A 14,084-nucleotide genomic window follows, 5' to 3' on the forward strand; every position below is an offset into this window, starting at 1 on the left:
ACCTAACCTATACTAGCCCAATAACTTGCAAATGCCTATCCAATGCCCGCTTAAATGACCATAAAGAAGGAGAGTTCACCACTGATACGGGCAGGGCATTCCATGAACTCACAACCCGCTGTGTGAAGAATCTACCCCTAACATCTGTCCTATACCTACCACCCCTTAATTTAAAGCTATGTCCCCTAGTAACACCTGACTCCATTAGCGGTAAAAGGTTCTTAGTATCTACCCTATCTAAACCCCTAATCATCTTATACACTTCTATCAGATCTCCCCTAAACCTTCTCTTCTCCAATGAGAACAGCCCCAAGTGCCTCAGCCTTTCCTCATAAGATTTTCCTACCATTCCAGGCAACATCCTGGTAAACCTCCTCTGCACTCGTTCTAAAGCTTCCACATCCTTCCTATAGTATGGCGACCAAAACTGCACACAATACTCCAGATGAGGCCGCACCAGAGTCTTATACAACTGCAACATGACCTCAGGACTCCGGAACTCAATTCCTCTGCCAATAAAGCCCAGTACACCATATGCCTTCCTCACAGCACTATTTACCTGGGTGGCAACTTTCAGAGATAAGGTGGATTGGCCATGCTAAATTGCCCGTAGTGTTAGGTGAAGGGATAAACGTAGGGGAATGGGTCGGTGTGGACTTATTGGGCCGAAGGGCCTGTTTCCACACTGTAAGTAATCTAATCTAAAACTGCTCAACTCAGCTTGAAAGCTTTCTTTATACTTCTAATATGACCATTTTGGTTTGGAATCTCATCAGTTCACCAAAAGGCTTCTTAAAATCCTCTTCATCTCTGTACCAAACGAGACTGGTCGGAGATTGGCCCAGTTTATTACCCCTTTGAAAACAAATCAAACACACAATCTCCTTGAGCCAAGGAACATCTTTTAGGAAAAAAAGGCGGCGTCTGAGAAGTAGGAGAATCGACATTTTGGGCATAAGCCCTTCATCTGTTGATTTTGAAACTTCCATCTTCAGATCTTCAAATACTCTGTAAAAAGAGATTACAAAATTCATTACTGTCAGTCCAGAATAAAAATTCAGGACAAGCAATTTGTTTCTTTCGTTATTCCACAAAATTGAAAGCACTATCCCACTCTCTCTCTCTCTCTCTCTCTCCCTCCGCTCTAATTCTCCTGAAGGTGCTGATTCAGGATCTTATAGGGGCAGAAAAGCAAAAAATGTCAAGACTGACATCTCTCTACATAATGGATAACTCCACCTGAAATTTAATATCTTTCACAACACTGGGATATAGCTGAGAGTGAGCAGGTCTGATTTTGGGAAGCAATAAAATGTCACTTCAGGGTGAACCTGCAATGCAGATTCTTGAAGAACAACCAGACACGAAATGGTTAACATTCCCAGGAAAAGGGGGGGGAAGAAGAAGCAAACTGAGACATTAAGGCATTGGCACCGCCACCAGAGGGAAACTGAACACATAGACATGACAAACATTCGTGGAAAGCCACAGTCATCAAAACGTACAGCACAGAAACAGACACTTCGGTCAAATTCTTCTGTGCCCAACCAGATATCCAAAATTAATCCCGTCCCATTTGCCAGCACTTTGCCCATATCCCTTTGAACCCTTCCTTTCCATACACTCATGCTGATGACTTAAATGTTGTTATTGTACCAGCCTTCACCACTTCCTCTGGCAGTCATTCCATACATTTTCCTCTGCATGAAAATGTGGGCCCTTAGGTCCCTTTGCAGTCTCCCTCCCCCCGCCCTCATCCTAAACCTATTACCCTCGAGTTCTGGACTCCCCACCCCAATGAAAAGACCTCGTCTATTTACCCAATCCATTCCCCTCATGATTTTAAAAAACTCTATCAGGCTACCCCTCACACTCTGACGCACTGAAAAATTGCAACACCCGATCCTTCCATCCCTCCTTACCCGGGTAATTAAGACACATACCTGAGTTTGCAGAATCTGCTCCCTCCCTGGGTTCACTCCAGTTGCTACAAGTGAACAGATTTCCTCCCCCCGCTCTCCCCCCACCCCTGCTCCCCCTCGCTCTCCCTCCCCCCACCGCTTCCCCTCCCCCCGCACAGTTAACAAAACTCCCTTCTCTTCAGATAATCCTCACTGTTCTAACAAGTCCACACCGACTTCCAAATAAAAAACTAACCACACCCATTCCTCTAGGAGAAAGTGAGGACTGCAGATGCTGGAGGTCAGAGCTGAAAGTGTGTTGCTGGAAAAGCGCAGCAGGTCAGGCAGCATCCGAGGAGCAGGAGAATCGACGTTTCAGGCATGAGCCCTTCTGAAGGGCTCATGCCTGAAACGTCGATTCTTCTGCTCCTCGGATGCTGCCTGACCTGCTGCGCTTTTCCAGCAACACATTTTCAGCACACCCATTCCTCTATCCCTATTGCTCGACATTTACCCCCTGACTAATACATTTAACCTGCACATCCCTGGACACTATGGGTAATTTAGCATGGCCAATCAAACCTTACCAGGACAAAGTTAAAAATTTTGCAAGGTTTGTGAAAGTTAAAAATCATACAACACCAGGTTATCGTCCAACGGGTTTATTTGGAGCGCTGCTCCTTCAGGCGGTTGTGGAGTGCAAGATCATAAAACACAGAATTTCTGGAAAAACATTACAGTGTCCTGGCATTGAAATGATATATTGAACACACCTGGATTGTTAAGTCTTTTATCTTTTACAATGGATTGCAGATATCATTAATATGTAAATCCCAGAACTTCCTGTAAAGCACCTTCTCAGGATAACTTTAAGGCTTTATAACAAAAGGAGACATGTCAGCTCAGATAATGCATTAAAGGTGTGAGGTCAGAGTCCGTCTGTATCCCAATCGAGAGTCAGACTGGTCCTATTTCCAATGTGGAACTTACAAAATATTACATGTATTAACTGCCTGCAGATTGTGCATTTTTTGAGGAAAATAGAATGCATATGCAAATATCATTCTGCAAACACAAATTCCACCCCCCCCCCATGGACTTGTGCATGCGTGTGCATGAGAGAGAGAAAAAGTCTGTTTCCATGCTGTGTATCACTATGTCAATTTGAGAACAGAAACTTTTTTTCTGTTGGTATAAATATTGTTGTAAATTATAGTGGGTACTAATAGTTCGATGTAAGGGTGAGAGAATTCCTCAAGTAAGGCTCTGTAGGAATCCTGGGAGAGTAGTATTTCTGGTTTATTTCCTATTGAACAATATTAAGCACAAGCACCTATTTATTTCTAATTTTGGTTCACTTTTCTTGTTTTATTTCCTGCTATGACTACACTCAGTGTCTGGATGGTTAACAGGCTGGGAGATTGGGGGTCTGGATTGACTTATTGTTCCAGAAGGTGTAAAAAAAAAGGGGGGTCAAAGCATCAGCAGAAATCCAGGAGAGGTGAGAAATCAGGATCTGAAATCGGAGCTGACACCAGATTACCCTGTGATCAGTGCTTTGATTACTCTCTACTTTTATCTTGCTTTCCATTTGATCACCTCCTCAATACTGAGGATCCAATCCTTGTCATCCTGAAGCCATATCTCTGTAAGGAGTCCCATATTTTAATTATTCCCTTCAATGTGTGCAGTCAATTCATTCGCTTTTGTTGCAATTCAGCACACATTCAGACATACCATTTTTAGTTTTAATTTTTGTGATCTTTAGAATCCAGTTTTGATTGCTGGTACATTTACTCTCCATGTCTTTCTGTCATTCTTGGATGTTCATTTTTCACATCACTGTATTGCTCACTGGCCTTGATTTGGATTGGCCATGCTAAATTGCCCATAATGTCCAGAGATGTGCAGGTTAGGTGGGTTAGCCATGGGAAATGCAGGGTTATAGTTTCATAGTAATAGAAGCAGGAGTAGGCCATTTGGCCCATCGAGCCTGCTCTGCCATTCATTTCGATCATGGCTGATCTGTCTATTGTCTCAGCTTCTCCTCCCTGCATTGTCCCAACTACCGTTAATACCTTTACCATGCAAACAAACCATCTAACTGTGTCCTGAATATACTTAATTAAGCTTCCTTTACTGCTTCCCTGGGCAGAGAATTACATAGATTCACTATTCTCTGGGAAAAGCAGACCCTCCTCATCTCTATCGGAAATCTACTCCAACTAATCTTGAGGTCTGGTCTCACCCACCAACAGAAATGACTGGATAGGGTAGGGTTTCATCCCCACAGTGCAATGAAATTTCACTTTCCACCAAAATCTCAGATGTACTCACTCACTCAGGTGCTGTCTCATAAATGAAAGATTTCATTGTAACTTCATCTGCTCCCAGTAAGGACAAAACATCTTTGAAGGCTGCTCTGAAAGTTCAGTCTTCACAATGACACTTCTGGTTTCACCAAAGACCCAGAGAATCATACAGTACAGAAACAGACCCTTCAGTCCAACTCGTCTGTGCCGCCCAGATATCCTAACTTAATCTAGTCCCATTTACCAGCATTTGGCCCATATCCCTCTAAACCCTTCCTATTCTTGTATCCATCCAGACGTGATGTTTCGGGCATAAGACCTTCTTCGATTCTCCTGCTCCTCGGATGCTGCCTGGCCTGCTGTGTTTTTCCAGCACCACATTTTTCAACTCCGGTCTCCAGCATCTGCAGTCCTCACTTTCTCCCAGCCAGATGCCTTTTAAATGCTGTAATTGTATCAGGCTCCACCGCTTCCTATGACAGTTCATTCAATACACACACCATCCTCTGCATGAAACAAGTTGCCCTTCATGTCCCTTTTAAATCATTCCCCTCTCCCCTCAAACACATGCTCTCTAGTTTTGGATTCCCCAACCCTGGGCATTCACCCTATCCATGCCCCTTATAAACATTTATAAAGGTAACCCCATAGCCTCCGATGCTCGAGGAAAAATATCCCTGACTGATTCAGCCTCTCTCTCTCTCTGTAGATCAAACCCTCCAACTCTGGCAACAGCCTTTTAAGTCTTTTCTGACACCTTTCAAAGTTTCACACCATATTTCCTGTAGCAGGGAGACCAGAACTGAATGCAGTATTTTAAAAGTGGCCTAACCAAATGTCCTGTACAGCCACAACATGACCTCCCAATTCTGATACTCAGTACTCTGACTAATATAGGAAAGCATTCAAAATGCCTTCTTCACTATTCTGGCTACCTGAGACTGCACTTTCAAGAAACAATGAACTGGCACTCCAAGGTCTCTTTGTTCTGAAACACTCCCTTAACTGTTCTGCCTGGGTTGCCTTTCCAAAATGCAAACATCACATTTCCCTAAATTAAACTCCATCTGCCACTCCTTGGCCCATTGCCCCTTCTGATCAATTGTAATTTATAGCGAACTCTCTGTACTTCTTATTCCCTGAAAGCTCAAAATCTCCACGCCACATACTGTCCCTCCATTCTCATTTTGTTGAACCTAATCCCTGCTGTACCTCATCCTGAAGGGTCTGGTTCATGCTGATTAATAGGGCCATACTCAGGGAAGATCTAATTGAAATAAACAGAATACTCAATGGCCTTGTCAGAGTTGATGTTGGGAAGATATTTCCATTGGAAGGAGAGACTAGCAGCTGAGGGCACAGCCTTAGAGTAAAGGGAAGACTTTTCAGAATGGAGATTAGGAGAAATTTCTTCAGCCAGAGAGTGGTGAACCGATGGAATTCATTGCCACAGAAGGCTGTGGAGGCCGGGTAACTGAGGATATTTAACACTGAGACAGAAATAGTTCTTGAGTATCAAGGGGATTGAGGGTTACAGGGAGAAAACGGGAGAATGGGGCTGAGACACTTATCAGCTGCGATTGAATGGTACAGGCAGACTAGATGGGCTGAATGGCTTAATTTCTGCTCCTATGGATAAGTACATGAATAGGAAAGGTTCAGAGATATATAGGCCAAACAAGGAAGGACTAGTTTAGTTTGTGAATATAGTCAGCATGAAATCAAGTATCTGTTTCTGTGCTGTACGATTCTGTAACTGTTCTTAAAACCATTTTTTCCATTCTGTCATAACCATCCACTTCATTGTTGTTCAAAAATCAGATGAGGACTCAGCCTTGAATATATTCAATGACCCCCTAACCGCAGGAAGGCCCCACCCCACTTCTGAACTCAATTCCTCTTGCTAATATACCACTTGCCTTGTTTCTTGTTTTCTGCACCTGCCTGACAACTGTCATTGACTGGAGTAGAAGGACACTGAAACCTCTTTGTACATCCACATAACATTCCTGATGAACGGCTCGTGTCCAAAACGTCGACTCTCCTGGTCCTCGGATGCTTTCTGACCCACTGTTCTTTTCCAGGGTCACACTTGTCAACTCTGATCTCCAGCATCTGCACTCCTCACTTTCTCCATATCCCAATATATCACCATTAAAACAATGCACCTCCTTTCTGCTTTTGTTTTCCCACAGTAAAGGTTACATTATCACATTGTGGTAGTACATTTGTCATGTGGTTGCCAATTGAGACACAGATCTGGACCAACATTTCTAGACAAAAATGAGTACTGCAGATGTCGGAGATTAGAGTCGAGAGTGTGGTGCTGGAAAAGCACGCAGGTCAGGCAGCATCCGAGGACCAGGAAAATTCCTGATGAAGGACTTTTGCCCGAAACGTTGATTTTTCTGCTCCTCCGATGCTGCCTGACCTGCTATTCTTTTCCAGCACCACACATATTTCTACACTCTGTCCCCCTCCCTGAATTCACTCCCTTTCCTTTCAGTTGTTGCAAGTCAACAGTTGAACGCCAGAATGAAAAAAAAGTGGAACAGGTGACGAGAAAAGAGAGTGCTGTACTCACAGATGTTGGACAGAGGAAGAAAGTTGCAGTTTGGGGTAAAGCTCAATCTTCATTCAGAGAGACAGGAGGAGGAGCTGCTTCAGAAGCTCATTGTCCAACTTCCGCATTCAGGCAATAGCGGTGCTCTGATTGGCAGGAGCAGACACCTTCCGGTCCTCCCGAGCTTTCTATTGGTCCATCAAAAGTAGGTCATAAGTCGTTTGTGTGTACAGTCTTTGCTGACACCAGCGCACATGCGCAGTGCTTGCTGACACCAAGGGGCATGCGCATTATGCTCTTCAGAGATGCTATCGATTATGACAGATTTGAAGAGTCCAAATGCCAATCGGAGGAAAAAAAAAGTAGAACCACAATTTTTTTTCCATCCCTGTGACTCGACATTGTATTCCTTTTGCATTGTGGCTGGCTGCTCAACTTTTGTATTTCTTTTCCCTCGGTTAGGGGAATCACAAACTGGAGGGCATAAGTTTAAGTTGAGTGGGGACCGAAGGATTAGAAAAAACGTGTGAAATTTAGTTTGCCTCATGAAATGCCAGAACTAGAGGACCTTAGTTTAGGGTGAGTGGGGAAAGGTTTAAAAGGGACCTAAGGGGTAACTTGTTTCACGCAGAAGATGATAAATGTATTGAATTAGCTGCCGGAGTGGAGGTTGCTACAATTACAACTTTTAATAGGCATCTGGATGGGTGTACGAATAAGAAGGTTAAAGGGGTTTGGGCCAAGTGCTGGCAAATAGGAGTAGATTAATTTAGGATATCTGGTTGGCATAGAGCAAACTGTTTCATTCCATACTCCATGACTCTTTCTTTATAGTTAGAACCAATTTTACAATATTAGAATAGGCAACTCACCCCTTACAGCCTGTCCTCAACTGTGGCCAAATTGCACATATTTCAACGCAAGTTTCAGAAAGATGCCTGTAGCTTTTTTTTAATAGAACCGAACATGCTTTAATGTTGTTTCTGAGTAGCTATTCTCAATGTTAAAGATCAGCCATTTCTCGTGCACCCCCATCTCCCAGATGGAGTCATCACCATATGTCTCTCTCTTCTTAGAAGGGCTTGATACAGCAATCAAAGAAGGATGGAGGCACAAGAAATAACAGGTGGTGGGGGAAAGAGAACAGATGGGGGGGGGGGGGAGGAGCTGAGGGTGGATGTCAAGAGAAAGAAAATGGACAGGGGGACAGAAAGAGAATGGACAGAGGGCAGTGACACTACAAATCCCACCCTCCCCAGGACCACAGTCCTCATTTTTCAATATACAAATAGCTAAAGCAGTAGAATCACATAATCCCTACAGGCCATTCAGCCCATTCACCTCACACTGACCTTCCAAACAGCATCCCACCAGACCAACCCACTTACCATACAACCCTGCAGTTTCCCATGGCTTACGCACCTGAAAATGCACACCCCTGGACACTTCAGCACAGCTGATCCACCCTAAACTGCAGATCTTTGGACTGTGGGAGGAAACCGGAGCACCCAGAGGAAACCCACATAGACATAAGGGGGACAATGTACCAAGGTCACCTGAGGCTAGACTCAAACCCAGCACTGTGAGGCAGCAGTACTAACCACTGAGCCACCATACCACCCAGAGCTTTGATGTTCTGCTTTGTCTTCATAGCTCTGACTTCTCATGCACCCTCAGCAGAGGCTCTGTCCTCCTGAGATTTGTGGACCACACCCACTGCAGCCTCCCTTTCCCACTTCTCCTGCCCTGAGCATGTCAGTTCCTGAACCTGGCACCAGACAGACACCGATACCATCTGGCCTCCTGCTGTTAACTGCAGAGAAAGAAGACAATCACCTTTCAATATTCAGCCCCTTACTCCCAGCGCACCCCCCTTCCCAACGTTGTTCTTCCTCCCACCACTCAGCCAGTTAGCTCCTCCCCCTGCCGCCCAATCTCAGATCCCCTTTACTTGTGTGATTCACACTCACACCCTTCTGACCCTGTCCACTGACCCAATCCAGAGGGGAATGACCATCTCCTGGAATAAAGTGTCCGGTTAACTTTCCCCGTGACGTGTCTGCAGCCTGGCTTCCAACTCCATCTCTCTGAGCCAAAGGTCTTCCAGCATGTGGTTACCCTGAATCACAGCATCCAGAACCTCCCACCTTCTGCAAAGTGAAAGACAAGTCTCACCCTGCCCTCTCCAAAGTGTGTGTGTGTGTGTAGATTAGATTCGATTCTCTATCGTATGGAAACAGGTCCTTTGGCCCAAAATGTCCACACTGACCCTCCAAAGAGTAACCCTGCCAGACTTGTTCCCCTCCCTTATATTCACCCCTGACTAATGCACCAAACACTATGTGGAATTTAGCATGGTCAATTCACCTGACCTGCACATCTTTTGGATTGTGGGAGGAGACTGGAGCACCCGGAGGAAACCCACGCAGACATGGGGAGAATGTGCAAACTCCACATAGACCATTGCCAGAGGCAGGAATCGAACCCATATCCCTGGTCCTGTGAGGCAGCACTGCTGACCACTGAGCCACCATGCCACCCAATAACTACTTAATTGTTTCTACTGGCCAAGCAGAGGCAATAGCCAAGTTTGGAACCCATGAGGATGGTCTCAACTGGGACCTTGGGTGACCACACTACACTTAACAACTGCCTCTCACTCGCACATGCATACATACACACCCAGTCACACAGATCCTCTCTCATACACATGCTCTCTCTGACACACCCCCCACACTCAAATCCATGCACACACTCTCTCACAGGTTTATACTCCATTGCATCGACACACTTTGTCAAGCATGCACATGCAAGCAAACACACACACACGCGGTGAATTTGCATTTGCAGATACATTGTGCTATTTGAGCAAAATACAATTTGCAGGCAGTCAATCCATGTAATATTTTATACATTCCTACTTTGGAAATAGAACATGTGTGACTCAGGACTATGATACAGACAGACTTGAACCTCATACCTTTCTTGCATTGTCTGAGCTGAGATGTCACCTATAAAATCTTAAGTCATCGGGAGAATTAACATGTAGTTCTGGGATATACATGTTAATGAACCGAAACCTGCAACCCATCCTAAAAGAAGAAAGACTGAACTGCAACTGGACTTGTTCAGGAAATGTTATCAACTGCATGACACTGTAATGTTTTGTGATAAATTCTATGCCTTATGATCCTGCTCAACAGTTACCCGATGAAGGAGTAGCGCTTCCAAATAAATCTGTTGGGACTATAACCTGGAGTTGTGTAGATTTTAACTTTATCCACCTCAGTCCAACACGGGTACCTCACATCATTTCTAATTAACACAGCCCACACCTCCTGGTGCTGCCAGTAAACTTTACAATGCTGATAAAATGACACAGTACCCGCACTCCTGAAATATTTGCAATTTGCAATTTCCAATGATACTAGCTCCATCTGATACACGACATTGGAGGATGAAAGAAATCAACAGGTTTAAAACAAAAACCATTTGAAGCTCAAAGCCTTCAATGAGAGTCTGGGCCTGGCGGTAAGTCAAGGTAACCCTTTATTGTGACCCAACTTTGTTACAGCTTCAGAATCCCCCCCCAGCAAAAAGGCATAGAAAAAGTAGCTTTTTTTAAAAAAAAGCTCAAGGTCAAAGCACACACATTCCCCTCCTTAACCTGTAGAAAGTATTGCCTCACTCAGCAATTTCAACGTATACTCTGTATCTAAGTAGGTTTCTCCCTGCTCATTTGCCGGGGAGGGGGAGGGGCCCAGTGGGGGAGAGAACAGGGGTGGTGGGGGGCAGTGTAGAGTCAACCACAGGCCAGACAGAGTCAAGGATGCAGCTGGGACGACTGAGTGAATCCTTTCCACAACAGCAGTTTTCTTCCCTAAAAATGATGTGAGTGAATCAGAATGCAGTATTATTAGATAGAGGGCTCTTGTGAGCAGGTTAAAAAAGACTTATGAATGAGTAAATAGAAAGCGTTTGTGAGTAGGTTAGTAAAGATACCTATAATATAATATCTCACATCATGTTATTATCCTGGCAGTCTCGTGGGGAAGGGAGAAACCGGAGCCAATCTTTACACATGGTAGATTTCTTCACAGAGTCAAACATGACATGTATACACCTCCCGACTTCATTACGTATTCCAAATCAGTAAGTGTGTCTTAAACGAATGCTCAACTCACCAGTGAATGTGTGCCCTCTTAATACTCATAGAGGTCACATCCACAAAGAATCCAAACATTCTCTACTCGGTGTGACTGGATTGGTGTCTGAACAGATGGGATGACTGACTGAATGCCTTCCCACAGACAGAGCAGCTGAATGGTCTCTCCTTGGTGTGGACAGGCTGGTGTCTCCGCAGGGAAGACCAATCAATGAACCCCTTCCCACACACTGAGCAGGTGAACGGTCTCTCCCCTGTATGGACCCGCTGGTGACTCTGCAGGTTGGAGGACTGAATGAATGCTTTCCCACACACGGAGCAGGTGAACGGCCTCTCCCCAGTGTGGACCCGCTGGTGACTCTGCAGGTTGGAGGATTGAACAAATGCCTTCCCGCAGATGGAGCAGGTGAATGGCTTCTCCCCAGTGTGGACCCGCTGGTGTCTCTGCAGGTTGGAGGATTGAACAAACCCCCTCCCGCAGACAGAGCAGGTGAACGGCTTCTCCATGGTGTGGATCCGCTGGTGGGTCACCAGGGTGGATGAATGAGTAAACCCCTTCCCACAAACAGAGCAGGTAAACGGCCTCTCCCCGGTGTGGACCCGCTCGTGGATCACCAGGGCAGATGAATGGGTGAACCCCTTCTCACATACAGAGCAGGTGAACGGCTTCTCCCCAGTATGGACCTGCTGGTGGGTCACCAGAGCAGATGTATGGGTGAACCCCTTCCCACACACGGAGCACGTGAACGGTCTCTCCCCAGTGTGACAGCGACGATGGCTTTCAAGCAAGGATGGGAATTTGAATTCCTTCCCGCAGTCCCCACATTTCCACGGTTTCTCCATTCATGGGAATCCCTGCCACTCCCCAGCTTCGACAATCCGTTGAAAATCCACTCACACACGGAACGTGTTCTGTCTCTCGCTGCTGTGAATGGGGTGTTGCTATTTCAGGCTGCGTAGCCAGTTAAAGGTCTTCCCACAGTCAGTTCATTGGGGATACTCTCATTGAGGTCTGCATGCTTCAGTCTCACTGATGTTTGAAACCTGTCAAACAGACAGGACAGAAGAGAAATAAAAAAATCCTGAGAGATTCAAAGGCTGATGATATTTCCATGCCAATGAAATTGTTGTCTCTATCATATCTTATTTTGAGATTTCTGGCTGCAATTCCTTCCTTTCTCATATTGTGAAAAAGGAGATTACATAAGCCATCACTGTCTACACAGAATAGAAATTCCAAACAGACAATTCTGGTTCCTGTGGACTATTCTTTCTTCTCTCCTTTCCCCCCAAAATGTCAACCTCAATGCCACAGTCTCCCTCCAGTCTCACTCTGCTGGAGGTGAGGGGAGACTTAACAAAATCTATTGGGTAATCTTTTTTACAAAGAGGGTGGTTCACATACAAAATGAACTTCTTGAGGAAGAAGTGGATGTGAAGACAATTCCAACGTTTAAAAGACGTTTGGATGGGGAAGTGATTAAGAAAGGATTGTTGGGATATGGGCCAGGAGCAGGCAGGTGGGGACGAATTAGTTTAGGATCATGTTCAGCATGGACTGGTTGGATTAAAATGTCTGTTTTCATGCTGTATAACTATGACTCTACAAGTGTACAGCTAAGTAGCTAGTGATAATATGCCATCCTGTTAAAATGCTAACCGTCTCCGGGCGAAGCCCACTCCCAAATTAACAGCATGTGCCAAACAAATAAATTTACCAAGTTAAGGAAGCAAAGCCTGTCAATGTTCTCAACAGATACCAAGTTAACCTTCCCAGAGTCTGCCTCCTCCCTGCTTTCATTTTCTTTCAGTTCATGAAACTGAGAAGTTTAACCCCAGAATAGAAAAGGAAATCGAAAAGGGGCCGAGAAAAGAGAGTGCCGTACTCACAGATGCTGAACAGAAGAAAAAAGTTGCAATCTGAGGTGAAGATCAATCTTCATTCGGAGTGAAGCAGCAGCAACTTCAAAAGCTCATGGTCCAACTTCCGCATTCAGAAGTTGGGGGCCTCTGATTGGCGGGAGGACAAGACTACTTCCGGTACTCTAGGGATTCTAATTGGCTCACGATGGTCTTGTCTGACACAATGGCGATTGGCCAATAGTAAGACAAGCGGTTTGGAACGTGGGTTCGTCATCGGCCGGATCTGCAGAAAGTCCCCGCCCCTTGTGTTTGACGTCACAATACGGAAGAAGGCTGTCAGTTTCAGACTGAAAACCCCTCCTGTGGGCAATATCCCTCCCTTTCCATGGGGAGGGGTGGGAGTGTACAGGGAATGTGCACTTGTGGCAACTGGAGGCGGAGAGTGTGAATCTAAGGGAAGGTGTTTCAGATTCTCTCTCTGTGAAGGCTTTATGATCCTCATGGCATTTAGAAGGACTGGAACGTGAGAAGGTACAGAGATCTGTCTAGTATTATTAAATGGTTAAACATTCAAAGTGGTATTTGTGGTTTTGTAAGATGCGGTTGTAATTAGTTGTTGTAAAATTGTGTTGTAGCTACGTCATATACTTCCAATTATGCTGTTATTGAAGGGGATGGTAAGTGGGCATTGGACAGAGTTTCTTTGGAGATGTCCAGCATGGAAACAGATCCCTCGGTCTAACTTGTTCATGCTGATCAGTTTTCTGGATAAATTGTGTCCCATTTGCCAACACTTGACACATATCTCTCTAAATCCTTCCTAATTCATACACCCATCCAGATGTCTTTTAAATGTAATTGTACCAGCCTCCACTGCTTCCTCTGGCAGATCATTCCGTGTGTATATAGAGAGTTCAGTCATCAGTCTAACAATCGCAGGAAAGAAGCTCTTTCTGAACCTGTTGGTGTGTGAGTCAAGATTCTGTATCTTCTGCCTGACCAAAGAGGTTGTAAGAGAACATTACCAAGGTAGGAGGGTACTTTTATTTTTTTTTTGGCATCCTTTCCGCAACAATGAGAAGTGCAGATGGAGACTGTGCATGATAGGTTGGCTTCCGTGATGGTCTGGGCTGTGCATAAAATCTTCTGTAGTTTCTTCCACACCAGGCCATTACGCACCCAGATCGAATACTTTCTATGGCGCATCTGTAAAGGTTGATAAGGGTTGTTATGAACATGCTGAATTTCATAAGCCTCCTGAGGGAAAGAGGTGTTGTTGA

General features: G+C 45.0%; 1 protein-coding gene across 2 annotated transcripts; it reads right to left on the reverse strand.

Moving 5' to 3' along the window:
- Positions 1 to 760: 760 nt before the first annotated feature.
- On the reverse strand, positions 761 to 12,916 carry LOC132807101 (zinc finger protein 239-like). 2 transcript variants are annotated; one of them, XR_009641923.1, is made up of 3 exons: positions 12,832 to 12,916; positions 10,961 to 11,985; positions 761 to 1,008 (listed from the first exon to the last, which is right to left on the reverse strand). XR_009641923.1 is itself a non-coding variant. In XM_060821403.1 (2 exons), the coding sequence occupies exon 2, from the start codon at positions 11,782 to 11,784 to the stop codon at positions 11,023 to 11,025; it is 762 nt and encodes a 253-aa protein (XP_060677386.1). In that variant the 5' UTR covers positions 11,785 to 11,985; positions 12,832 to 12,916; the 3' UTR covers positions 10,308 to 11,022. The 2 variants fall into 2 exon arrangements, 1 of the variants encoding a protein (XP_060677386.1); XM_060821403.1 differs by lacking the exon at positions 761 to 1,008 and having other exon boundaries at positions 10,308 to 11,985.
- Between the last annotated feature and the right edge of the window lie 1,168 nt (positions 12,917 to 14,084).

Source organism: Hemiscyllium ocellatum (genome assembly GCF_020745735.1).
Source record: "Hemiscyllium ocellatum isolate sHemOce1 chromosome 27 unlocalized genomic scaffold, sHemOce1.pat.X.cur. SUPER_27_unloc_1, whole genome shotgun sequence".
Classification (NCBI taxonomy): Eukaryota; Metazoa; Chordata; class Chondrichthyes; order Orectolobiformes; family Hemiscylliidae; genus Hemiscyllium; species Hemiscyllium ocellatum.